At 53.2% G+C, this 25,964-nt stretch overlaps 1 protein-coding gene across 3 annotated transcripts in view; it reads left to right on the top strand.

Moving 5' to 3' along the window:
* The first annotated feature begins 1,065 nt into the window (after positions 1-1,065).
* The window catches only part of BICRA (BRD4 interacting chromatin remodeling complex associated protein), a 32,516-nt gene continuing 7,617 nt past the window's right edge, over positions 1,066-25,964 (top strand). Inside the window, exons 1-9 of one of the 3 annotated variants that reach the window (XM_031659107.1) lie at positions 1,066-1,409; positions 4,466-4,511; positions 4,615-4,657; positions 6,749-6,814; positions 10,187-12,142; positions 12,920-13,096; positions 24,517-25,128; positions 25,302-25,482; positions 25,768-25,877. In XM_031659107.1, coding sequence (XP_031514967.1) covers positions 4,471-4,511; positions 4,615-4,657; positions 6,749-6,814; positions 10,187-12,142; positions 12,920-13,096; positions 24,517-25,128; positions 25,302-25,482; positions 25,768-25,877 — 3,186 coding nt within the window. In that variant the 5' untranslated portion in view covers positions 1,066-1,409; positions 4,466-4,470. Of the gene's footprint in view, positions 1,410-3,386; positions 4,512-4,614; positions 4,658-6,748; positions 6,815-10,186; positions 12,143-12,919; positions 13,097-24,516; positions 25,129-25,301; positions 25,483-25,767; positions 25,878-25,964 lie in introns of those variants that run through there. The other 2 variants (XM_031659109.1, XM_031659108.1) reach the window with 2 other exon arrangements.

Below are 25,964 nucleotides of genomic sequence, written 5' to 3'. Positions count from 1 at the left end.
ACAGAGCAAGACTCACAAAAACTACAAATAAATAAAATAAAATGGCTCCAAGCAGGGTGTAGAAATCTAGTGTTCCTAAGGGCAGTGAGGCTGTGATGTGCCTTCTGGAGAAAATACCTGTGTTAGAGAAGCTTCCTTCAGGTAGGAGTTATAGTCCTGTTGGCCGTGAGTTCAATGTGAATGAATCAACAATATAGATTAAATAAGATGTCTTCAGACAGAAACGCATATAAGTCAAGGTGATGTATTGATTGATGGGCGAAAATATTGTGGCCAGAGCCTGGCAGGAACCTAGCCTTGTATTTTCCCCAGGAGCAGCGGCTCAGTGTTCACGGTGACTTTCTAGAACCTCACTACTGCAAATAGCAAGAATTGGCTGTATTTTGTTAGACTGAAGTACCAGTAAATGACACAGTATAATGTTATGTGCTATAGTGTATGTGCCACACATATGTAGTATATATACGGGATAATAGTATGTATAGTGTGGTTTTGTTCGATTTAATTTTTTTATTTTTATTTTATTTTATTTTTATTTTTGAGATGGAGTCTCGCTCTGTCACCCAGGCTGGAGTACAGTGGTGCAGTCTCGGCTCACTGCAAGCTCCGCCTCCTGGGTTCATGCCATTCTCCTGCCTCAGCCTCCCAAGTAGCTGGGACTACAGGCGCCCGCTACCTCGCCTGGCCACTTTTTTGTATTTTTAGTAGAGACGGGGTTTCACCGTGTTACCCAGGGTGGTCTCGATCTCCTGACCTTGTGATCCGCCTGTCTCGGCCTCCCAAAGTGCTGGGATTACAGGGGTGAGCCACTGCGCCCACCAGATTTTTTTATTTTTGAGAGAGGGTCTCACTGTCGCCCAGGCTGGAGTGTAGTGCCACTATCCTAGCTCGCAGCATCCTTGACCTCCTGGGCTCAAGCAATCCTCCTGCCTCAGCCTTTCGAGTAACTGGAACTACAGGCAAGCAACCATGCCCAGCCAAAAAAATTTCTTTTTATGGAGACAAGATCTCGCTGTGTTGCCTAGCCAGGTTGGTCTTGAACTCCTGGGCTGCAGTGATCCTCCTGCCTCAGCCTCCACAAGTGCTGGATTTACAGGCGTGAGCCACTGCACCAGCTATTTTGTGTGATTTTAAACTTTTTAAACTTCCCTTGAATGTCACCTTTTCAGCCTCCCATCTCTGTTCTGTCCCCCTCCTTTGTCCATCCCTCTCCCACCTACCTCCTATAGCTCTGTCCATCTGTGACCACGTCTTTTTCCTTTTCACTGACTTTCTCACTCACTGTCTGTCTCTCATTTTCTCCACAGCTGGCCCCCAAGAGGACCCTTACCAAGTCCCCAGCTGGGGGCCCCGCGTAGACCTGGAGTGGACACGCCCCTCCTTCCCTTCATGATTCGTTTGTAGCGCAGGTAACCAGCGAAGCATCTCTGTTATTCCTGGAGGGGCAACCGTCTCTCATTCCACCTCCCGAGCACCACCTTGGCCCCTGGATGAGGAAGGAGCATTCCTGCCTGGAAGAGCCTGGCTAAGCAGTGTCTCCGGCTCTTTCTTCTTCCACCTGGGCCCCCTGGGTCATTGGGCCATCACCCTGCCTCTGCATTAGTGCAGGCAAAATCTTTCTCCCTGCCCCTTTCCACTTTTCTCCAGATTCTTTGCAGACCGTGCCTTTGCGTGCCTTCTATGAGTGGGTTGGGGAGGGAAGGGGCTCATAGGTCATGGATCTGGTGACACAGCGGGAGGAAGCCTGGTGGGGCTGGGATATGGAGCAGGTGAGAGCACGTCCTCACCACTTCCTAAGGCAGCAAGAGCCCTGGGGACAGTCCCCACAGCCAACCCCTGAGAAGGAGAGTAATTGGCATGTGGGGCTCTGGGGATGCATGTGCCTCTGTCTGTGCTGCAGGGAGGGGGATCCGTGAACCCTGGAAAAGTATGTGTCATATTTCTTACCCACATGCATGTTTTGGCGTGAAACATGCATGTGTCATCAGATTTTTCACAGTATGATTCAGCAAATACCCCCCAACCTACTGTGGGAGGTCCCTGGCCAGGGCTCTTCATTATGTCACTGAGCACTGGGGATGGACGACTTGGGGGTGGCACTGGGGAGGCCCCCGTTAGGGAAGTTCAGAGTATGCTGTCAGGGTGAGAGACTGTGTACCAGCCGAGAGTTCATGTAAGATTTTATATGTGAGGTTTTTGGGTGGGGATGGTGACCCATGGCAGTTGTCATGTCATCAGTGAGGTTTGGGACTACTCCAACGAAAAAAGAGGGTAAGGGAACTCCACGGTCCTGAGGCTGTAAATTCCCACCATTCAGGGATCAGGTCTTCTTTTCCATTGTGTGTATGTGTCATTGGGAGGAGAGGGGGGCAGAGGGTACAGGAAGCGACAAAGGGATGAGTGACTGGAAGGATGGGTCTGTGTGGGTATTTGACAGAAGGAAAGGAGGGGTGTTTGGATGGAAGCTTGGAAGGATGGAGGGATGGGTAGGTAGATGGATGGAAGGATGGAGGGATGGTTAGGTAGATGGATGGAGGATGAAGGGATGGGGAAGTAGATGGGTGGAAGGATGGAGGGATGGGGGGGTAGATGGATGGAAGGATGGAGGGGTGGGTGGGTGGAGGTATGGAGGGAAAAAGATCAATCGGCGAAATCGATCCAGCGAATCAGCGAAAAATCAATCAATAATCTGATCAGCGTCGAAAAAGATCAATCAATCAATCGATCAGCGATCAATCAATCGATCGATCAGCGCGGAATCGAAAAAGTCAATCAATAAATCCATGGCGTCCGCGTCGATCAATGTCGATCGGCGAATCTCCGTCGAAATAAATAAATCAGCGTCGAAAGATCCAGTAATCATCAATCGGCGATCCGGCGTCCAGCCATCAATCGATCAGCGTCGAAGATCAATCATCTCAGCGTCGGGTCAATCAATCAATCGATCGGCGAAAAAGTCAATCAATCGTCCGTCAGCGTCGAAAGATAATCAAAAGTCCTGGATCGGATGGATCTGAGATCGATGCGATGTCTCGTCGGTCGAAGATCAATCTGATAGAAATGCGATCGATCGGGATCGTGAAAGGATCGATGAATGCGATCCGCCGAAGAATCGGGATCGTCCGATAAAGTCGGATCGGAAGGATCTTCAGGATCGGTCGATGGAATCGGATGCTAGGGTCAGAGGATCGTCGATCGGATGAAGGATGGAAGGATCTGATGAATGGATCGATGGAAGGATCGAAGGGATAAAATTACAAAAGTCATGGAAAAGTCTGGAGGATGTAGATGCGTCGTCGAATCGGAAGGATCGATTGATGGTCGTCGGAAGGATGGAGGGAAGAGGAAAAGGAATCGTTGGAGGGGAGGGAGAAGCTTTGGGAGGAAGTTGTCCTGAATTAAATGTTTCTGAGGGCTGGTTGGATGTTCGGAGGGATGTTTGGAAAGATAAAGAAGTGGATGAGTGGATGGAGGCAGGGAAGGGAGGGATGTTTTGGAGGGTTGGAGGAATATTTGGAGGGGTGTTTGAAGGGAGGGAAGGCTAGGTGGATGTGAGGGTGGATGGGTAAATAAATAACAGAGAATACCTGCTTCCCCTGGTGTCAGATGGGAGTCAGATGGGAATAACGATCCCTTCCCTATGGGGGTGGAACAAGCTAACATTGCTGAAGTGCTCAGACAGTGCCTGGCACCTAGCGAGTGCTCGACAAATGTTAGCCATCCTCATCCTCATCATTCAGACCATGGGGCTCAGCCTTACCCCGGTGGCTTCTCTGACTCAGAACTCCCCTCCTCATGAGCCCCTTTCCCTTGCTTCTGCCTCAGCTTCCCACCACCCTCCCCTTCCTCGGGAACACACTGCAGACGTCTTCAAGGGCCACTCAGAGCCTTGAGCCACAAAGCCCTTCTTGTTGTCTACACTGGCTCCCTCACTCCTTCACCTGTTTATATGTAGGACAGACCCCCACCACACGCCCCATGTCTGGGGAGGCAAGACAGCAGGGTGGTGAAGAGCAGGGCTCAGGAGCCAGGATTCCTAGGTTCCAGGCCTGGCTTTGCTGCCTGCTTGCTGGGAGACGGAGGATGACCCTCCCAGTGCCTCCAGTTCTCATCTGCAAAGTACGGGCCGTGGGGCCCCTCCTGGGATATCCTGAGGATTAGCTTAGTGTGTGTGAGGCACAGTCAGGACCCACTTAGTCTTGGTTGATACCATCATCATCATCATCATCATCATCATCAGGTGCTGGGAGAGTCAGAGCGGGAGGAAAAGGACCCTGTCCCTGGTCAGGGGTTTCTGGCTGGGAGGGCACCTGGGGGTATTCCTTGTCCCCGTCTATCCCCATGAACTCAAGGGAACAGAAACTCTGACCCCCTCCAGGGGGTTCCCCTGAAGGGAGGGGGCCAGGCAAGCTGCCAAAATCTAACCTTGTCTCCCTCGCCCTCTTCCTGACCCCACCCCATCCAGTGGCGATGGATGATGAGGATGGGAGATGCTTACTAGACGTGATTTGGTGAGTAACGGGCTCCCCACCCCCTGCCCTCTGTCTCACCCCCTCCCTTCCCTCCCCTCCCCAGCTCCTTACCTCCTCAGCTTCTCTTCCTCTTCTCTTCCAGTGATCCACAGGCCCTCAATGACTTCTTGCATGGATCTGAGAAGGTAAGCTTGGGCGCAGGGAGAGGCATTCCCTATGTGGGGGGGGCTGTATAATTGGGAGTGAGGGACAGGGAGAGACACGTCCCCTTGATGCAGTAGCCATCTGCCTTGTGGCTTCTAACGCCAGGCACTGGAGTTACGGCAATGAGCAAAACTCATGGTAAATCCCTGTCCTCCTGCCATGGACACCTCCTTGGTAAACAAAGAAACCAGTCACTAATAAAGGTCATGGTGAAAAGTACCATGCAGAGTATGATAAAAAAATAATAATGTCATTTGCACAATGAAAGAGGTTTAAAAGAAAATAAATGAGTCCCAGGGGCTCCTTTAGATAGTGTGGTCAGAGAGCGTCCCACAAGGGAGTTAACATTGAAGGTGAGACCTGAAGGATCACAGCAAGGTGGCCAGGGCCGGTGCTCCTGGCAGGGGGAACAGCAAGTTCAAAGGTGGGAGAGAGCTTGGCATGGTTGAGGAACAGAAAGGAGGCTGGTGGGGCCAACCTGAAGGGGAAACTAGTAGGAGGTGAGACTGTAGTAGGTAAAAACCACCAGGTTATGCAGGCCTGGAAGCCCAATAGAGGAGTTGTTATTTTTATTCTGAATGTGACAGGCAGCTCTGATGGGCTCTTAAACAGGAGAATGCCATATTTGATTTGCTGCCCAGAGAACAGAACAAAATGGGGAAAAGTAGAAGTCTGTTGAGCTCTGAGCAGCTGTATCAGTATCTATGGCTGTGTAACAGATTATCCCAGCATGCAGTACCTTCAACAATTGTTAGAGCTCTTGCAGTGTCCAAGGGTCAGGAATCTGGGAGCAGCTTAGCTGGGTGGTTCAGGCTCAGGGACTCTCATGAGGTTGTAGTCAAGCTGTGGGCTGGGGCTGCAGTCATCCGAAGGCTTGACTGGGGCTGGCAGATGTGCTTCCACCAGGACTTATTCCCGTGGCTGTTGGCAGGAGGCCTCAGCTCCTCACCACGGGGGCCTCTCCATAGTGCTGCTTGAGTGTCTTCACAGCATGGCAGCTGGCTTCCCCCAGAACGAGTAATCCGAGAGAGAACACAGGAGGAACCCGCAGTGCCCTTAATGATGCAGTCTCTAAAGTCCCACGCCCTTCCTCCCATCACACTGTATTCACTAGAAGCTAATCAGTCAGTCTGGCCAGCACTCAGAGGGAGGAGAATTGAGCTCCACCTCTTGAAAGAAGAGGTATCAAATAATTTGTAGAGCAGAGGCATGAGCAATGGGATGATGGCAGCCTGGGCCATGGTGCAGGCAGTGGGGGAGGCATGCGGCACTGGATTTGGGATCTCTCTGGGAGGTGGCATCAGCTGGACTTGCTGGTGGACTCGATGTTGAGGGGGAGAGAGTGTCCACCATGGCTCCTGGATTTTGGCTTGGGCAACTGAGTGGATTCTGGTGCCATTTTCTGAGGTTGGAAATTTGGGGAAGATTCCGGAAGTCCAGGTGGTGCTGGTGGATGTACAAGTTGGGGTTCTGGAGAGATGTCCAGCTGGACAAGAAATTAGGGAAGCCCCAGCCACAGCCAGACATTCACTGGGCACATTCGTGGATGTCAGGGCCTGTTCTGGGCACTAAGGATGGTGCTCGGCATCCGAGAAGGCCCTGCCCTTCCAGAGACGGCACCGCAGGGCTTGTCAGGTGTCCGGATGGTGAGCGTGTCAGGCACTCAGGCTGCATTGGGAATAGAGTACTTAGTGAGAAGGCACAGGAGCTGTTGGACCACAGGTGACCACTGCTGAAGGTTGTGCTACTGGAGAGACTGGGGGCAATGGCAGGGCACAGCTTGGGCAGAGGCGTGGTGGAGGCAGGATTCTGGAATTCAAGGCAGTCACCACAGGATCGTTTTGCAGGCCAGGCTCAGGGACTCAGCGCTGGGGATGCCTTGGGTTTTAGGCAGGCACCCAAGCCCCTGCCTTTGGGGCCTCTTCTCGGAGGCCAGAGTTTCCCATACCCCCAGCCCTCTCCCATCCTAACCCTTGTCTTTTTGTCCCGAGTGACCCTAAATTGGTTTCTGCTCCAGAGCATGGGCCTGCCCTGCTGACCTTTGACCTTGGATGGGGTGGGTCTTGTTGCAGCTTGACAGTGATGACCTCCTGGATAATCCCGGGGAGGCCCAAAGTGCCTTCTATGAAGGTCCTGGGGTAAGTGCCGTGGCTCCCAATCTTCACCTGAGCTGTTGGGGCCGCCAGTGGGAGGGGGGCCCTGAAGGCAAGAGGGGAGGCTTGAGCTCATCTCCTGAGGGCCGTTGACAGGAGGAGGGAGGGGGTGGGCCTCTGAGGGTGGCTGGACCACCCTGGCAGTGCAGGAGGGAGCAGAGCTGGGGAGCCCTGAGGGTGGCCAACATGGGCAAGGCTGACTGTGCATTGCAAGGCCCCTCGGGGAAGAGGTGAGGATCCCCGAGGCTTTGGGGCCCTGGGGCGGCTGGTGCAGAGTGGTTCTGGGGAGCTGAAGCAGATGTGGGTTGTGGGGTTCACAGGAGTACTCCTCTGGAGAGCAGAGGGCTGGGGGAGGCCTGGGGTCCTGCCCAACTCAGCCATGGCAGGGTGTGACCTAGGGGAGGGGCCTCCTCACCTGCAGACTTTAGTCTTCACCTGGACAGTGAAGACGGGTGCTGAGCAAAGCCCAGAGTGGCCAATGCAGAGGACGTTTATCGAGCACCTACTGTGTGCCTGACTGTGCCGGTCCCATGACTGAGTGCCAGTTGTCCACACCATGGTGGCCACCTCCTTCTTCTTTCTCCCTCTTCTGTTGCTGCTTTCCCCCCTTCACCTTTTCTTTCCCCACTCTTCCCTCCCCGCCTCCCCTTCCTCATTCCCCCTCCTTACCCTTCCACCTTCCCTCTTCATCATCAGAACACGCATTCACCAAACAGTTACACGACTGGCCCTTCCTTGTCATCTTCATTTAGTTCTCACAGCTATAATATCATATTCCAAATAGCTTATGTGTCATAATATAAATGATGAGGAAATGCAGTAATTATATAACGTTGGTCCATTTACAGGCCCAGTAACAGCAGTGATCCTGTTACTCTTTTGTGATCACACTTCTTACTATGACCACCATTTTTGTATACCCTAAGATCTCTGATCAGGTTCTAAACACTGCGCGTGACGTCGGTGAATTTTCACAGGCATCCCAGGAGGCAGGTTGGTTGTGACCATCTGGCAGTTAAGAGCTCAGGGGGTCACAGTGGCCTGCCTGGTCCTCAGTCGGTTGGAGGCTGAGCCAGAGCCCTGTCTGCCTGCCACTCCCCTCCACTCACCAGTGGTTGACCCAGGCAGTCCCCTCATCTGTGAAATGAGGAAGGGAGCAGCACCCGCCTCATGGGACTGTCACCAAAACAGCATGGACAATCACAATAATAATGACAGTGATGATGATAGATGCTTCTCATGCACCTGCTAGGGGCCGGGTGCTACTGTGAACCCTCCATGTGGATTTATTGAGAATCTTGGAAGCTGCAGGTTTTGATGGGTTATCTGGTTAGGTATTAGTGGAGATGGAAAACGGGATCATAAGTATTGTTTGTGGGGCTATCCACACATATGCATGCTGATATTTTTCCATGCTGTCCTGGGTTGCAGTCCAGGATAGCATGAAAAGCACTTAAAAAGCATTGAGTCCAGGCACGGTGGCTCACGCCTGTAATCCCAGCACTTTGGGAGGCCGAGGTGGGCGGATCGCCTGAGGTTGGGAGTTCGAGACCAGCCTGACCAACATGGAGAAACCCTGTCTCTGCCAAAAATACAAAATTAGCCAGGCGTGGTGGCGCATTCCTGTAATCCCAGGTACTTGGGAGGCTGAGGCAGGAGAATTGCTTGAACCCAGCAGGCAGAGGTTGCGGTGAGCCAAGATCTCCACCAGCTTGGGCAACAAGAGTGAAACTCTGTCTCAAAAAAAAATCCCAAAAAACAAAAAGCATTGAACTCACAGTACAGTTAACACAGAAGCTCACAAATGGGAGCGGCTGCTGATGTGAGCTTTTCTCCACCAGGACTACGACCGCTTGTCGGAAACCTGTAGGGCCAGGTGTGTTTCAGAATTTCGAATTTCTCAAATTCTGGAAAAGTGGTGCCATGTGTGTGGTGTGTGTAATGTCACACGCTTGCCTTTCGATGGCCAAACGTAGGAAGTCACATCATGTGGATAAATGGATCCCACCTAAAGTGCCATGTCGGTTCTGGTCAGGTTTTGCTACCAACAGAGCTATGAAAACAGTCTCAGTTCTTAGAGCTTTTTGGGTTTTGTAATTACAGATAAGTGTCGTAGGCCTGTATTGACTATTTAAACAATAGTTGCTTGTTTTTATTTATTTTTGTTTTGTTTTGTTTGAGACGGAGTCTTGCTCTGTCACCCAGGCTGGAGTCCAGTGGTGCGATCTTGGCTCACTGCAAGCACCGCCTCCCGGGTTCAAGCGATTCTCCTGCCTCAGCCTCCTGAGTAGCTGGGACTGCAGGTGCCTGCCACCACGCCTAGCTAATTTTCATATTTTTAGTAGAGATGGTGTTTCACCATGTTGGCCAGGCTGGTCTCAAACTCCTGGTCTCAGGTGATCCACCTGCCTCTGCCTCCCAAAGTGCTGGGATTACAGGTGTGAGCCACTGCGCCTAGACTTTATTTTTGGATTCTGGGCATCAGCTGGTAGAGATTGGGGGACAGCACCCCTGCGGGCTTGGGCTAGATGGGCATGGGTGTGCGATGCAGGATCACGTTGGGCGCCGGGACCAGTGGTGATGAGCTGAGGCCATCACCAGCGGCTGTCCCGAGGGCGCCCCACTGGGTCTTACTCTTGTCACTTAGGCTGGAGTACAGTGACACAATCATAGCTCACTGTAGCCTGGAACTCCTGGGCTTAAGTGATCCTCTCACCTCAGGCTCCCAATGTGCTAAGATTATAGGCGTGAGTCACTGTGCCTAGACTTGAAGAATACTTTTTTTTTTATTACATTTTACTCATGGGTACAGGTGGAGAAACTGAGGTCAGATCAAGCATGCCCTAGGTTACACAGCTAAGCCTTGGCAGAGCTAGGATTTGATCCCGGGTCCAGCCACTTGCAGGTGGAATGTTCTTTTTTCTTTCTTTTTTTTTTTTTTTTCCTTTTTTTCTCAGACAAAGTTTTGCCCCTGTTGCCCAGGCTGGTGCGCCCGTGGCTCCAATATGCAGCCACAAACTCCTGGGCTCGAGTGATCCTCCCACCTCAGCCTCCCAAGTAGCTAAGACCACAGGCACATGGTACCACCCCTGGCTAATTTTTCTTTTTAAAAATTTTTTTATGGAGACAGGGCCTCAGTATGTTGCCCAGGCTGGTGTCGAACTCTTTGGCTCAAGCCATCCTCCTACCTCAGCCTCCCAAAGCGCTGAGACTACAAGCATGAGCCACCATGCCAGGCCGGAATGTTCTTTCTTGAACATGACTGCCGTCACCTCAGCATTCTTTGCTGCAGCTGTGGCCTGAGCCTAGCCCCTTGCTAACCTCAGCTTATTCCTTCCCACCTTTCCTGGCCTCCAGCTCCATGTGCAAGAAGCTTCTGGCAACCACCTGAACCCAGAGCCCAACCAGCCGGCCCCCAGTGTGGACCTAGACTTCCTGGAAGATGACATCCTGGGCTCTCCTGCGCCAGGCGGCGGCGGCGGGGGCGGTGGGGGTGCTGACCAGCCCTGTGACATCCTCCAGCAGAGCCTCCAGGAGGCCAACATCACAGAGCAGACGCTGGAGGCCGAGGCTGAGCTGGACCTGGGTCCCTTCCAGCTGCCCACCCTGCAGCCTGCCGATGGTGGAGCAGGCCCGACAGGCGCTGGAGGGGCGGCGGCCGTGGCTGCGGGGCCCCAGGCCCTCTTCCCAGGCGGCACTGACCTGCTGGGGCTGCAGGGCCCGCCCACCGTGCTGACCCACCAGGCCCTGGTGCCGCCCCAGGACGTGGTCAACAAAGCCCTGAGTGTTCAGCCCTTCTTGCAGCCTGTGGGCCTGGGCAACGTGACACTGCAACCCATCCCGGGCCTCCAAGGCCTGCCCAATGGCAGCCCTGGGGGCGCCACGGCGGCCACGCTGGGCCTGGCGCCCATCCAGGTGGTGGGCCAGCCCGTCATGGCGCTCAACACGCCCACCTCCCAGCTCCTGGCCAAGCAGGTGCCCGTCAGCGGCTACCTGGCCTCGGCGGCCGGCCCCTCAGAGCCCGTGACCCTGGCGTCGGCCGGTGTCTCGCCACAGGGGGCTGGCCTGGTCATCCAGAAGAACCTCCCGGCCGCTGTGGCCACCACGCTCAATGGGAACTCTGTGTTCGGAGGCGCCGGGGCCGCGTCAGCTCCCAGCGGGGCGCCCTCGGGACAGCCGCTGGCGGTGGCCCCAGGCCTCGGCTCGTCGCCGCTGGTCCCGGCGCCCAACGTGATCCTGCATCGCACGCCCACGCCCATCCAGCCCAAGCCCGCGGGGGTGCTGCCCCCCAAGCTCTACCAGCTGACACCCAAGCCGTTCGCGCCCACGGGCGCCACGCTCACCATCCAGGGAGAGCCGGGGGCACTCCCGCAGCAGCCCAAGGCCCCACAAAACCTGACGTTCATGGCGGCGGGGAAGGCGGGCCAGAACGTGGTGCTGTCGGGCTTCCCCGCGCCTGCGCTGCAGGCGAATGTCTTCAAGCAGCCACCGGCCACCACCACCGGGGCGGCCCCGCCGCAGCCCCCCGGAGCCCTGAGCAAGCCCATGAGCGTCCACCTCCTGAACCAAGGCAGCAGCATCGTCATCCCCGCCCAGCACATGCTGCCGGGCCAGAACCAGTTCCTACTGCCTGGCGCCCCCGCGGTCCAGCTCCCGCAGCAGCTCTCAGCCCTGCCGGCCAACGTGGGCGGGCAGATCCTGGCAGCCGCTGCCCCCCACACGGGTGGACAGCTCATCGCGAATCCCATCCTCACCAACCAGAACCTGGCGGGCCCACTGAGCCTGGGCCCCGTGTTGGCCCCCCACTCTGGGGCCCATAGCGCGCACATCCTCTCCGCCGCCCCCATCCAGGTGGGCCAGCCTGCGCTCTTCCAGATGCCCGTGTCGCTGGCGGCGGGCAGCCTGCCCACGCAGAGCCAGCCAGCGCCCGCCGGGCCGGCCGCCACCACCGTCCTCCAGGGGGTCACCCTGCCCCCCAGCGCCGTGGCCATGCTCAACACCCCTGACGGCCTGGTGCAGCCGGCCACCCCTGCCGCCGCCACCGGGGAGGCCGCGCCCGTTCTCACGGTGCAGCCTGTCCCCCAGGCGCCCCCGGCGGTCAGCACACCCCTGCCCCTGGGCCTCCAGCAGCCTCAGGCGCAGCAGCCCCCGCAGGCCCCCACCCCACAGGCCGCTGCCCCGCCTCAGGCCACCACCCCCCAGCCCAGCCCTGGCCTGGCGTCTAGCCCGGAGAAGATCGTCCTGGGACAGCCGCCGTCTGCCACACCTACGGCCATCCTCACTCAGGACTCCCTGCAGATGTTCCTGCCCCAGGTAAGCAGGGCAGGGCAGGGGAGCAGGTACCACAGGAGGCGGGTTTGGGAGGAGAAGGGGCCCTGGGGCAAGGTGCCAAGATCCAAAAGTGGATGCCACTGTGGCAGCTGTAGGGGAAGGTCTCAGTAAGGCACAGGTGGCCCCTAAGAGGAGGCCGGAGGGCTGAGGGCCGAGGGCCCTGGCTGAACTGGCAGGAAGATGGATTGGCAGGCTGGCTGACTGACAGACGAGGGGCAGGACAACTGTTAGGCAGCGAGAGGGACTGGCAGACAGACAAGGGGAGGGACCAGCAAACAGACAGACAGAGAAGGTCAGGCACTGGCTGGGCTGCTGACAGACAGGGAGAGGACAAGGACCGGCAGGGAGAGGGACTAGTGCAGGGATAGAGAAGGGCAGGCACTGGCTGGGCTGCTGACAGACAGGAAGAGGGACTGGCAGACCGACAGAGAAAGGCGGGCACTGGCTAGCCTGCTGACAGACAAGGAGAGGGATCTCAGACAGGAAGTGGACAAGACAGGGACGGACGGACAGGCAGGTGGGGCAGGAGAGAGGCAGGGCAAGGTGGAGCTGGCAGAGGGGCCAATGGGAGCTCAGAATGGAGCGGGCTGCCTGGGTTTTGGCCTCTATGGCCTCTGTGCCTGGCACCCTGCCTGCCGGCCTGCCCACTACCCTGTTCTCTGGAGCCCTGGGAGCGTCAGTAGGGGCAGGGGTCTCGGGTGGGGTGGTCGAGGGCCCGTGGGGGCGGCCTTCTGACCCTGTGCGGGCTGCCCGTTGCAGGAGAGGAGCCAGCAGCCCCTCTCCGCAGAGGGTCCCCACCTCTCCGTGCCTGCCTCGGTCATAGTCAGCGCCCCGCCTCCCGCCCAAGACCCAGCCCCGGCCACCCCCGTCGCCAAAGGAGCTGGCCTCGGCCCTCAGGCCCCCGACGGCCAGGCTTCCCCGGCTCCGGCCCCCCAGGTAGAGGGACCCCAGCAGCGTGTGTCCGCAGCACAGACCCAGCCTCGCCCCTCCTGCCCGCTCTCCCGCTCCTCGCTCTCCGCCCTGCCTGCGTCTCTGTCCTGCTGACTTGGAACACAGAGCTCTCCTTCACTCCCACAAAGTGTTTCCCAAGTGTCTCCCAATGATCATGGATGCCTGAGACCAGGGCTGGCCCTGGGGGAGCCCATGCGCTGCAGGAATGCAAGACACACACTGAAGGAAATCTCTTCTTTCCTAAAATTATAATTTTCACATCCGAATTAGTAATACATTCAGATAATTCACATTTAAGAAGGTACAAAAAGATGCATAGTGGAGAGCCCCCCTCTCCTGAACCGTAGCCTCCTGTCATCTTCCCAGGGTGGTTTCTTGCATTTGTTATCTGGATAGGCAAACAATCAAATATGGATTCTTTTCCTTCAATTTTTACAAAAAGGGTAGCATCCTCTGCCTGCAGTATTGCATTTTTTATTATTTAAAAATTGATCTTGGAGACCATTCTTCATTCTCTCTTTAAAAAAAAAAAATGAGATGGAGTCTTACTCTATCACCCAGGCTGGAGTGCAGTGGCGCGCTCTCGGCTCACTGCATCCTCCGCCTCCCATGTTCAAATGATTCTCCTGCCTCAGCCTCCTGAGTAGCTGGGATTACAGGTGCCTGCCACCATGCTGGGCTAAGTTTTGTATTTTTAGTAGAGACAAGGTTTCGCCATGTTGCCCAGGCTGATCTTGAACTCCGGACCTCAAGTGATCTGCCCGCCTTGGCCTCCCAAAGTGCTGGAATTACAAGTGTTGGCCACTGTGCCCGTTCCCATTCTTCATTCTTTTATATGACTGTGTAGTATTCCACTGTGTGCATGTACTGATATTTAGATGACTTCTGATCTTTAGCTATTATGAACAAGGCCGCAAAGAATGCCTTTGTATGTATGTCATTTTGTAGGGTAAGTTCTTCACAAGGAATTTGCTGGCTCTAAAGGCATATGCATTTTTATCTCTGACAGATATTGTCAAATTGCCCCCTGTGGAGTATAAATGAGTTTAACCTTTATCAGCAATATGTGATTATGCCTTCCCCACCCCGCCCGCAACCTCACCAGTATGTTGAACTTGGCCGATCTAGATAGGTGAAAAATAGTATCTTGTTTTGTTTTCATTTGCATTTCTTTTATTGTGAATGAGGTCAGGCAGCTTTTCATAAGAGTAAGAGCCATATGTACTTTCTGTTCTGTGAAACTGCTCATACCCTTTGCCATTGTAAAATCTGGGTTACTGTCATTTTGTTGTAGATTTGTAGAAACTCTTTACATATTAGGAAAATTAGCCTTTTGTCTTAAGAGTAATAAGCAGTATGCTTATGAGTCATAAGCACATAGCAGGTTAGGGAGGGCTACCCTCTTATTCTAGAGCAGTGAATGTGGTACTCATTCAAAAAGGACCAGTGGATAGGTAGGAAGAGGAGAGTGTGACAGTGACAAGGGCAGGATGGCAGAAGTCAGCATGGGCGTTGACCTTGAACAGCCATTATTTCACTTGCAGGCTCTCCCACTTACCATTTAACCTTTAGCAACCAGTTGTTCATTCCATCAGCAGATGCTTAGGTAGGCTGAGGGAGCACTTAGGTGGAGTAAATGAGTTAACACAAAGTAAGCACTTGATAAATGTTTGCTTTTATTATTATTATATATTTTTTGAGACAGAGTCTCACTCTGTTGCCTAGGCTGGAGTGCAGTGGCAAGATCTCGGCTCGCTGCAACCTCCACCTCCTGGGTTCAAGTGATTCTCCTGCCTCAGCCTCCTGAGTAGCTGGGATTACAGGTGCCCCCCACCACGTTTGGCTAATTTTCATATTTTTAGTAGAGATGGGGTATCACCATGTTGGCCAAGCTGGTCTCAAACTCCTGATCTCAGGTGAACCACCTGCCTCAGCCTCCCAAATTGCTAGGATTACAGGCTCCCGCCACCATGTCTGGCTAATTTTTGTATTTTTAGTAGAGAGATGGGGTTTCGCCATGTTGGCCAGGCTGGTCTCAAACTCCTGACCTCAGGTGATCCACCCGCCTCAGCCTCCCAAAGTGCTGGGATGACAGGTGTGAGCCACCGCACCCGGCCTAGCAGTCTCTCATTTAAACCTCACAACCTCCACCAGGCAGGTGGCAGCATCTCATTTTGCAGGTGAGGAAACAGAGGCAAAGGAAGATTAATTAGCTTGCCCAAGGTTGCCCAGCTCGCAAATGGTAGGGCCTGGATTAAAACCCTGGGGGCTTACTGCTGGAGACACCTGAAGTCTTGAGAAAGCCAGACCTGAGTGTGAATCCAGCTCTGCTTAGTGGAGCTCTCTGAGGCATGGTTTTTACATCTAAAATGGGAATAAGGCCAGTGACCTGACATGATGGCACTGCACAGAGCCAGTGCTCAGTGAACAGACACTTACTGTTAGCAGTTGAAGTAATTATGCTGTAGCTGAACTTATTTTTTTGGAAGCAGGGTCTGGCTCTGTCGCCCAGGCTGGAGTACGGTGGTGCAATATTGGCTCCTACAACCTCTGCCTCCCATGCTTAAGTGATCCTCCCATCTCAGACCCTGAAGTAGCTGGGACTACAGGTGCGTGCCACCACGCACAGCTAATTTTTTTTTTTTTTTGTATTTTATTTTGTGGGGGAGATATGGGGTCTCACTATGCTACCTAGGCTGGTTTCGAACTCCTAGGCTCAGTAATCTTCCCACGTTGGCCTCTCACAGGGCTGGGATTACGGGGGTAAGCCACTGTGCCTGGCCACGTGGATGACCTTTGAGAAGGATGCTCAGTGCGCACAGTCAGGTGTGCACCCGAGCTGACTCTTAGTCACATACAGAGGCGGGGAGGCACAAGGTAGGACTCTCCACAGTAGCTGTGTCTGCAACAGTGCCAGCATGACAGAAGGTGGTCGATGAATGTTTGTTGAATGGGCAAGTGGATGGACAGATGGATGGCTGAATGGATGAACGGATGGATGGCATGGGTGGGTGTGTGACTGGGTGATTGGCCAAGTGTCCCCTGGCGGGGACAGAATCATCCAGATTGAGAACCACTATCCTGTGTATATGCAGGAATGCACGGAATAGCAGTTCCCAATCTGGATGATTCTTACTGTTAGTAAAAGTAGTGGTTCTCTTACTGTCTGAACTCCAACCCCTGCACTCGGAACTCTGATCTCTGGACCCAGATGGATTTGGCAGCCTCTGTGTGTGTGTGTGCCCGTGCGCACATTTTCCCTTTGTGTTAACACAAACAGAAATGCAAAGACTGTGTTCTGCATCTGGCTTTGCTTATTTAGCAACATATCTTGGAGCACTGGCTTTCAAATCTTTTTTTTTTTTTTTCCTTGACCCACTACCCAGGATAAGAATTACTTTTTTATTTTATTTTTTTGCTCTGTCACCCAGGCTGGAGTGCAGTGGCGCGATCTCAGCTCACTGCAACCTTCACCTCCCGGGTTCAAGCGATTCTCCTGCCTCAGCCTCCCGAGTAGCTGGGACTGCAGGCACGTGCCACCGCATCCAGCTAATATTTGTATTTTTAGTAGAGACGGGGTTTCTCCATGTTGGCCAGGCTGGTCTCGAACTCCGGACCTCAGGCGATCTGCCCACCACGGCCTCCCAAAGTTCTGGGATTACAGGTGTGAGCCACTATGCCCGGCATAAGAATTTCATTTTATGTCACCATTCAGGACACGCCTACATATATATATTTGTATATCTACACATATCACTGAAACAGAAGTTACAACGTGTGATACACATCAATATTTTCTATTCCATTTCCACTGTTTTTTTCTGGGGTTAGCGGGGAGGCATGGAGTCTCCCTCTGTCGCCCAGGCTGGAGTGCAGCAGCACTATCCCGGTTCACTGCAACCTCCACCTCCCAGGTTCAAGCGATTCTCCTGCCTCAGCTTCCCGAGTAGCTGGGATTACAGGAGTGCACCACCATGCCAAGCTGATTTTTGTGGTTTTAGTTGAGACGAGGTTTCACCATGTTGCCTAGGATGGTCTCGAACTCCTGACCTCAGGTGATCTGCCCACCTTGGCCTCCCAAAGTGCTGAGATTACAGGCATGAGCTACCGCACCCAGCCTCCACTGTTCTTTTTAAGTGCTGGTCACAACCCCCTAAGATGACTTCAGCCATTATCAATGGTTACTATGTGTAGGGGTGTGTTTTTATTTTTGGGGTTTTTTTTTTTACAAACCACCATCTGGGAGGATTGCTGTGATGTGGGAGTTAGGAAATAGGACTTAGCCACTTATAGGCCCTGTGACCTTCAGCAAGCTGCTTGCCTCTCTGTTGTACCACGGTGTCCTTGCCTGCAGAATGAGAATGATAGGAACAGCGGCTACTTCGTACAGCTGTAAGGGTTAAATAAACTAATGTCTGTAAATTAATAGATGTATATTAACATTAAAATGTTTTAGAACAGAGTTGGGCATGTTGAAAGAGCTATGAAGGGAAAGAAGCCAGGCAAAATTTCTTTTTGCTTAATTTGATTTTTATTCATTTATTTGTTTATTTTTCTGGGCAGCTTTCTATAAAGAGGCAGTAGTAAACGTTTCAGGCTTTTGAGGGCCATATGGTCTCTGTAAAAAAAATGTAAAAACTATTCTTAGCTTGTGGGCTATAGTTTGCCTCTTTCTTTTGATGTCTTTATTGTGTTTTGTGATATGGACATACCATGATTTCTTTATTCAGTCCTTCAGGAATACTTCAGGTGGTTTATTTGTCATTGTTAACAAACGAAACTCCTATAAGATATTCTTGGCGTGGTGGCTCACACCTGTAATCCCAGCACTTTGGGAGGCCAAGTCGGGCAATCACCTGAGGTCAGGAGTGCGAGACCAGCCTGGCCAACATGGTGAAACCCCATCTCTACTAAAAATACAAAAATGAGTGAGGCATGAAGGTGGGCACTGTAATCCCAGCTACTTGGGACGCTGAGGCAGGAGAATCGCTTGAACCTGGGAGGCGGAGGTTGTAGTGAGCCTAGCGGGGGTTGTGGTGAGCTGAGATCATGCCACTGCACTCTAGCCTGGGTGGCAGAGTGAGACTCTGCCTCAAAAAAAATAAAAATAAAAAAATTTCTTGCATCCATGCTTTGCACACAGGTATGAAAGTACTTGTAGGGTAAATTTCTAGAAATAGAATTGCTAGATGCAAAGGATAAGCTTTCCAGCCATTTTATGGAAAGTGCTAAACCTTTTTGAAAAAGTTCATGCCAGTGATGGCTTCGCTTAGTCCTGCAGCTTTACTGACACACGAGATTAGCAGCTGGCCTGCTCTTTGCCAGGCTAGAAAGTGACACACCCCCTGTGCTTTTCTCTAATTATGTGTGAAGTTGAGCATCTTGCCGCTTCCACAAATCTCTTGGAAGCTGGGTGCGGTGGCTCATGCCTGTAGTCCCAGCTACTCAGGAGGGAGGCTGAGGCAGGAGAATCACTTGAGCCCAGGAGTTTGAGGCCAGCCTGGGCAACATAGCGAAACTTCATTTGTGAAGAAAGAAAGAAAGGGAAGGAGAAGAAGGAGGGAATCTCTTGGTGAACAATCCACTCATATGGTAGTTTTTTTGCTTTGGGAGGCTAACATGGGGGGATCACTTGAGGCCAGCAGTTGAAGACCAAATAATAATAATAATTTTGAACTCATTTAGGGAATGTAGAAAATACAGAAAAGAACAAAGAAGAAAAATAAGTCACACATAATACCACTGTGTGGAAGCAGTTAGTAAAAAAAAAATGTTTCTGGCCGGGCACAGTGGCTCACACCTGTAATCCCAGCACTTTGGGAGGCCAAGTTGGACGGATCACGAGGTCAAGAGATTGAGACCATCCTGACCAACATGGTGAAACCCTATCTCTACTAAAAATACAAAAATTAGCTGGGCGTGATGGTGTGCGCCTATAATCCCAGCTACTCGGAAGGCTGAGGCAGGAGAATTGCTTGAACTTGGGAAGCAGAGGTTGCAGCGAGCTGAGATTGCTCTACTGCATTCCAACCTGGGTGACAGAGCGAGACTCCATCTCAAAAAAAAAAAAAAAATTGTTTTTCCTTTGTTTTATTTTTTTTTTGTTTTTGAGACAGCTTCTCTCTCTGTCGCCCAGGCTGGAGTGCAGTGGCATGATCTCGGCTTACTGCAACCTCTGTCTTGGATTGAAGCAATTCTCCTGCCTCAGCCTCCCAAGTAACTTGGATTACAGGCACATTCCACCATGCCTGGCTAATTTTTCTATTTTTAGAGATACGAGGTTTCACCATGTTGGCCAGGCTGGTCTTGAACTCCTCACCTCAAGTGATCCACCTGGCTTGGCCTCCCAAAGTGCTGGGATTACAGACGTGAGCCACTATGCCAGGCCTAACTTTGTTTTTTCTAAGATAAATATTGTAACATTTTGGTATAGAGTTTCTGTTTAAACCCCCCGACCCCAATTTTATTTAAAACATTTTTTAAATAAGGCATTTTATTCACATGGTACAATCATCAAAATTTTTTTCTTTTTTTCTTTTTTTTTAGAGACAAAGTCTTGCTCTGTTGCCCAGGCTGGTCTTGAACTCCTGGGCTCAAGCAGTCCTCCTGCCTTAGCCTCCCAAAGTGCTAGGTTTAGAGGCATGAGCCACTGAGCCTGGCCTAATTTTTTTTTTTTTTTTTGAGATGGAGTCTTACTCTGTTGCCCTGGGTGGAGTACAGTGGCGGGATCTCAGCTCACTGCAACCCCCACCTCCTGAGTTCAAGCAGTTCTCCCTGCCTCAGCCTCTGGAGTATCTGGGATTACAGGCACCCACCACCCCGCCCAGCTAATTTCTGTATTTTTAGTAGAGACAGGGTTTCGCCGTGTTGGCCAGGCTGGTCTTGAACTCCTGACCTGAGGTGATCCGTCCACCTGACCTCCCAAAGTACTGGGATTATAGGCGTGAGCCACCACACCTGGCCACCTGGCCTAATTTTTGTATCCCTTTCCAGTTCTTTGTGTGTATACAACCTAGTGCAAATATGGTTTATGTTTCTTTCCCATTTGTACCCAAAGGGGAGCTCATTATGTACTTACTGTGACAGCAACAGAGAGTTTGCTTGTTTTCTGTTAGAGTCTTGAAGTATTCCTTTGTACAGTTTATTTCCCCAGGAAATGCCATATTGATGCATATTAGGCCACATCCAGATTTTGGCATTCTACACGAAGCTGCGGGAAACAACTTGATCACTTGTTTTGTTTTTGTTTTTGTTTTTGCTTTTGTTTTTGAGACAGTTTCGCTCTTTTTGCCCAGGCTGGAGTGCAATGGCATGATATTGGCTCGCTGCAACCTCCGCCTCCCAGGTTCAAGCAATTCTCCTGCCTCAGCCTCCCTAGTAGCTGGGACTACAGGCGCATGCCACCATGCTCAGCTAATTTTTGTATTTTTAGTAGAGACGGGGTTTCACCATGTTGGCCAGGTTGGTCTCGAACTCCTGACCTCAGATGATCTGCCCGCCTCAGCCTCCCAAAGCGTTGGGATTACAGGCGTGAGTCACCATGCCTGGCCTACTTGTTCACCTGTTATTTCCCATTTGTGCAGGTCTGTTTACTTCCTCGAAGCCTGTTTGCTGGACCAAAGCAAATGTGCATTTATAACATGGATAGCTACTGCTGAATTGCATTCCTCTGGAGTTGTAGCAAATTGTGCCAGTTTAGACCCCCAAGGGTAGTATATGCAAGCATCTTTACTAGACATAGGCTTTATTCTAATGCGATGGGTGATAAATGGTACCCTAGGGCGAAAAATAGTGCCCTGGGGTGTGTTTTGCTGTGCATTTTTCTTATTACAAGTGATAATACTGGAAATACTCAAGCCTTTTGTCTTTCCTTTTCTGTGCACTGTCTGATCATATCCTTTGCCCCTTTTTCTCACCAGTTGTAATTCTTAGTGATTTCTAGAGGCTCTTTATATATGAGAGAGATGAACTTTGTGCTAGGAGTTACAAGTATTTTCCCCAGTAAGTCATTTGGCATGTGACTTAATTTGTGGGTTGTGTGCATGTGCACTTTTGATGAGAATGAAATTAAAACTTTTTAAGTTTTTGGTATCTTTAAGCTTTTTATGTTTAAATGACTTCAAACACATAAAAAGTTTCAGGACTAGTACAGAGAGCTCATAGTAGCTCTTTACTCCTCAACTAGATGTGTTAGTTATCTATTGCTATGCAGTAAATTACCCTCAAAACTTACCAGCTTCAAACAGCAAGCATTCACATGTCTCACACAGTTTCTAAGCATCAGGAATCTGAAAGCAGCTTAGCTAGGAGGTTCTAGCTCTGTATCTCCCATGAGGTTGTAGTCATGATGTCAGTTGGGCGGTAGTCATCTGAAGGTCCCACTGATCTGGAGAACCTGCTCCCACGCTTACTTGTGTGGCTATTAGCAGGAGGCCTCAATTGTTCCCTCAGTGGGCCTCTCCAAGGGGCAGCACATGACACACAGCGGTTGGCTTCCTGCAAAGTGAGTGACCCAATAGAAACAGACTGAGAATGCTCAGGATGGGAGCCGCAGGCTTTTTATAACTAATCTTGGAAGTGTCATATAATCACTTCTGCCAAATTCTATTGGCCACAAAGACCAGCAGTGGGGGAGGGGACTGAACACAAGGAGGTGGGGATTGGTGGTGGCTGCCTACCACATCTACCCATTGTCAGCCTTTTGCTGCATTTGCCTTGACCTTAGCATTCTCATTCTGTGTACATTTTTTTCTGAATCAGTTGAGAGTAAGTTGCAACCATTATACCCCTTCGCCCCTTAATATTTTATTTTATGTGTGTATGTATATATGTATTTATTTTTGAGCCTGAGTCCCACTCTGTTGCCCAGTCTGGAGTGCAGTGGTGCAGTTTCGGCTCACTGTAGCCTCTACCTCCCGGGTTCAAGTGATTCTCTTGCCTCAGCCTCCTGAGTAGCTGGGAGTACAGGCGCACACCACCATGCCCTGCTAATTTTTGTGTTTTTAGTATAGATGGGGTTTCACCATGTTGACCAGGCTGGTCTTGAACTACTGGGCTCAAGTGATCCACCTGCCTTGGCCTCCCAAAGTGCTGGGATTACAGGCGTGAGCCACCACGGCCAGCCTACCCCTTAATATTTTAGTATAATATTTCAACCTTTGAGAACAACGACATTCTCTTTCTTAACCATCATTCTGCAAAGAAATAAAGCAGACAGCATTGACATGATACTGTTGTCAAATCCACTGTCCATAATCCAACTTCACCAGGCGCCCAGCGATCCTGTAATGTTGTATTATTCTCCTATTTCATGTAGCATCAGAGTGCCGCTGCGTGTGGGCCACCTCCCTGAGCCCTTGGAACCTGTTGAGTGGGCAAGTTCTTTTTTCTCCGACTCAGCGATGTACCTGCCATTGGCCATTTGAGTCATTTCTCCTTCTCCTCTATTGTAAATACTCCCACAGTGGGTATCCCCATGAGCAAGTACTTGAATATTCTTTTTCGTCGTTTGTTTTTGAGACAGAGTTTTCACTCTTGTTGCCCAGGCTCGAGTGCAGTGGTGCGATCTTGGTTCACTGCAACCTCCGCCTCCTGGGTTCAAGCGATTCTCCAGCCTCAGCCTCCCAAGTAACTGGGATTACAGGTGCATGCCACTATGGCGGCTAATTTTTTTTTGTATTTTTAGTAGAGACGGGGTTTCATCATATTGACCAGGCTTGTCTCGAACTCCTGACCTTAGGTTATCTGCCTGCTTCAGCCTCCCAAAGGGCTGGGATTACAGGCATGAGCCACCGTGCCCAGTCGAATATTCTTTATCACAGATTTCTGGAGGGGGAATTTCCAGGTCACAGTCGTGACCCTTTCAAAGTCCCCAGACCAAGCTGCCTTCCAGGGGGCAGCCCCACCAGCCGTACACAGCGCCAAGGACTGCGCCTCTTATCTCTTCTTAGAAGTGGCAAAGCTTTCGGGTGTCTAGATTGATGACTGATTGATTGATTGATTGGTTTGGTTCTTTAACTGTCAGAAGTTACTCAGGGCCCAGCTTGGAAGGGATGCTGGAAGGGCTCTAGGACTTAGAGGCCAAATCTGGTGGTGAATCTGATGTCATGCCGAGAGGCCCGGCTCTGGAGTGTGGTGGCACTGGCTGTCCTCGGGCAGAACTCCTGAGCCATCTAAACCTGAACTCAGTCAGCTTTGAGAAACGGCTCAGAAGTCACTGAGCAGTGTAAAGGCCTCAGTTCCACCTTCCCCAGCCTGGAGAGTCTGGACCAGTTTTGGCGCCTTGGCCTCAGTTTCTTATCTGTGAAATGGGTCCAGTGTTACCACTGCTCTCAGGGCTAGGGAGAGATTGCAAGATTGCACAAATGGATGCAGGAGGCCGGCCATTCGTGTTAGATCAGCATGAGCTGTTACTAGGATGCAGATTCTGTGACAGCAAGCGTCACGGTGCCAGCCCAGCATTGGGTACACAGCTGGTGCCCACTGATTACACAGTGGCTGCTCTGGGATTCTTTGGGAGGAGGGTCCATAGGGGCAAGGCGCTCTGTCTGAGACATGCTTTAGGCGAGGTGGCTGTGTGCGCGTGACAGAACTAGCACCAGATCACGTGTGCTTGCAGACACAGGCTTCATCACAGTCTGGTATGTTGTGCACACACACGCACGCTTGCACCTGCAAGCTCACGTGGCGCCCAGGTAGGCCTGCAGCCATGGCCACACAGGCACACAGAGGCAGGTGCCCAGGACACTTAGAAGGGGGTCTGGGCCTTCCCATGCCCGCATCCAGAGGTCCACATGTGGCTGTGAACCCAGGCCTGTCCCTGTGTGGCCATCTGTATCCTCGGCAGCCCCCGTGCCATGGTCATCAGCCCCTAGCCACGGTACACAGCATCATGCTGGCGTCTCTTTGCCTTGACTTGGCTGGATGGGCTGGTGGGGGCTGGCGGCTGGGACGCTGCCCTGCCCGCCCTCCTTCCCCGCTGCTGTGCTCGCCGCCCGGCCCTCCTGCCTCCTGCTGGGCAGCAGATGTGGTGCCCCTGCTGCCGCCGCCACCACTGCCTCTGCTTCCTCCGCTGCTGCCACCCCAACCCTGCAGGGCTCGCCTTTGTCCGGGGAACTGCGAGGGGATGGGGGAATGGGGCAGAAGGGGGGTTGAAATTGGAAGCCAGAGAAATGTGGAGGAGCTGGGGTGGGGGACAGAGGTCAGGGGCAGGTGGAGGGGGCGCCATGGGGAATGAGAGACGAGGGAGGGACGGGCAGCTGTGGCGGGCTCCCCTCTTAGGATGGGGGTGGGCAAGGAAGGGGGCTTCTGGCGGGGATGGCTGGGGACCCCAGTGTCTTGGGGCAATGGGAGCTACGGTTGGTTCTGACCCCCGCCCCTCCCCTCTCCCTCCCTCCCCTGCCCAGATCCCGGCAGCGGCTCCGCTGAAGGGCCCAGGCCCCTCTTCGTCCCCGTCACTACCTCACCAGGCCCCTCTGGGGGACAGCCCCCACCTGCCCTCCCCACACCCCGCCCGGCCCCCTTCCCGCCCACCCTCCCGGCCCCAGAGTGTGTCCCGCCCTCCCTCAGAGCCAGCCCTGCACCCTTGTCCCCCACCCCAGGCCCCCCCAACTCTGCCTGGCATCTTTGTCATCCAAAACCAGCTGGGCGTTCCCCCACCTGCCAGCAACCCGGCCCCTACTGCCCCAGGCCCGCCCCAGCCGCCTCTCCGCCCCCCATCCCAGCCGCCTGAGGGACCGCTGCCCCCAGCCCCCCACCTCCCTCCATCCTCCACCTCCTCCGCTGTGGCCTCCTCCTCCGAGACGTCCTCCAGGTTGCCAGCCCCTACGCCATCCGACTTCCAGCTCCAGTTCCCACCTGGCCAGGGGCCCCACAAGTCCCCCACGCCCCCTCCAACCCTCCACCTGGTCCCCGAGCCGGCAGCACCCCCCCCACCGCCTCCTCGGACCTTCCAGATGGTGACCACCCCCTTCCCAGCGCTGCCCCAGCCGAAGGCTCTTCTCGAGAGATTTCACCAGGTAACGGGAGGCAGGGACCGCCCGCCCCATCAGCCCCATCCCATCCCATCCCCTCAGTCTGATGGGAGCCCCTCCGCCTTACGGATCTGTGTTCCTCCCCAGCCCTGCTGCGTCTGGACACCCCCACTCCTAGCCTGTGTTCCCCACCCCTCATCCACCTGTCCCCTCCTCAGGTGCCGTCCGGAATCATTCTACAGAACAAGACTGCGGGGGGCCCTGCCACCCCGCAGACCGCCACCAGCCTGGGGCCCCTCACCAGCCCCACTGCTTCTGTGCTGGTCAGTGGGCAGGCCCCATCCGGGACCCCCACCGCCCCCAGCCACGCCCCCGCCCCGGCGCCCATGGCCACCACAGGTAGGGGGGAGGTTGCCCACGTGCCCAGGGAGACGGGGCCTGAAGATGGGCGAGCAGGGCTGAGAGCAGGGAGGAGGGTCTGGGGCAGGGCTGTGGGACTCAGCACAGGGCATCAGCCAGAACTCAAGGGACCTAGGAAGGCTGGAGGTGGCAGGGCTGGCCCCAGATTTGAAGGGCCAGAGGGCCAGGAGGAGAGGGGTGGGGTACAGGGTGGGGCTACCATTTGAGGAAGGGGCCTTCACGCAGTGACCGCAGGCCCTGTCTCCCCACCCCGCCCACCCCCAGGCCTCCCTCCTCTGCTTCCGGCCGAGAACAAGGCTTTTGCCAGCAACCTCCCGACCCTGAATGTGGCCAAGGCCGCTTCCTCTGGGCCAGGGAAGACCTCTGGGCTGCAGGTAAGGGGCCGTCAGAGCAGGGGTCAGGACAGGACCAGGAGTCTTTGGGAACTGGGAACCGGGGCTGGCAGGGGCAGGGAGACACGG

The sequence above is a fragment of the Papio anubis genome, chromosome 20 (genome assembly GCF_008728515.1).
Source record: "Papio anubis isolate 15944 chromosome 20, Panubis1.0, whole genome shotgun sequence".
NCBI lineage: Eukaryota > Metazoa > Chordata > Mammalia > Primates > Cercopithecidae > Papio > Papio anubis.
This window is presented reverse-complemented; position numbering and strand designations above follow the sequence as displayed.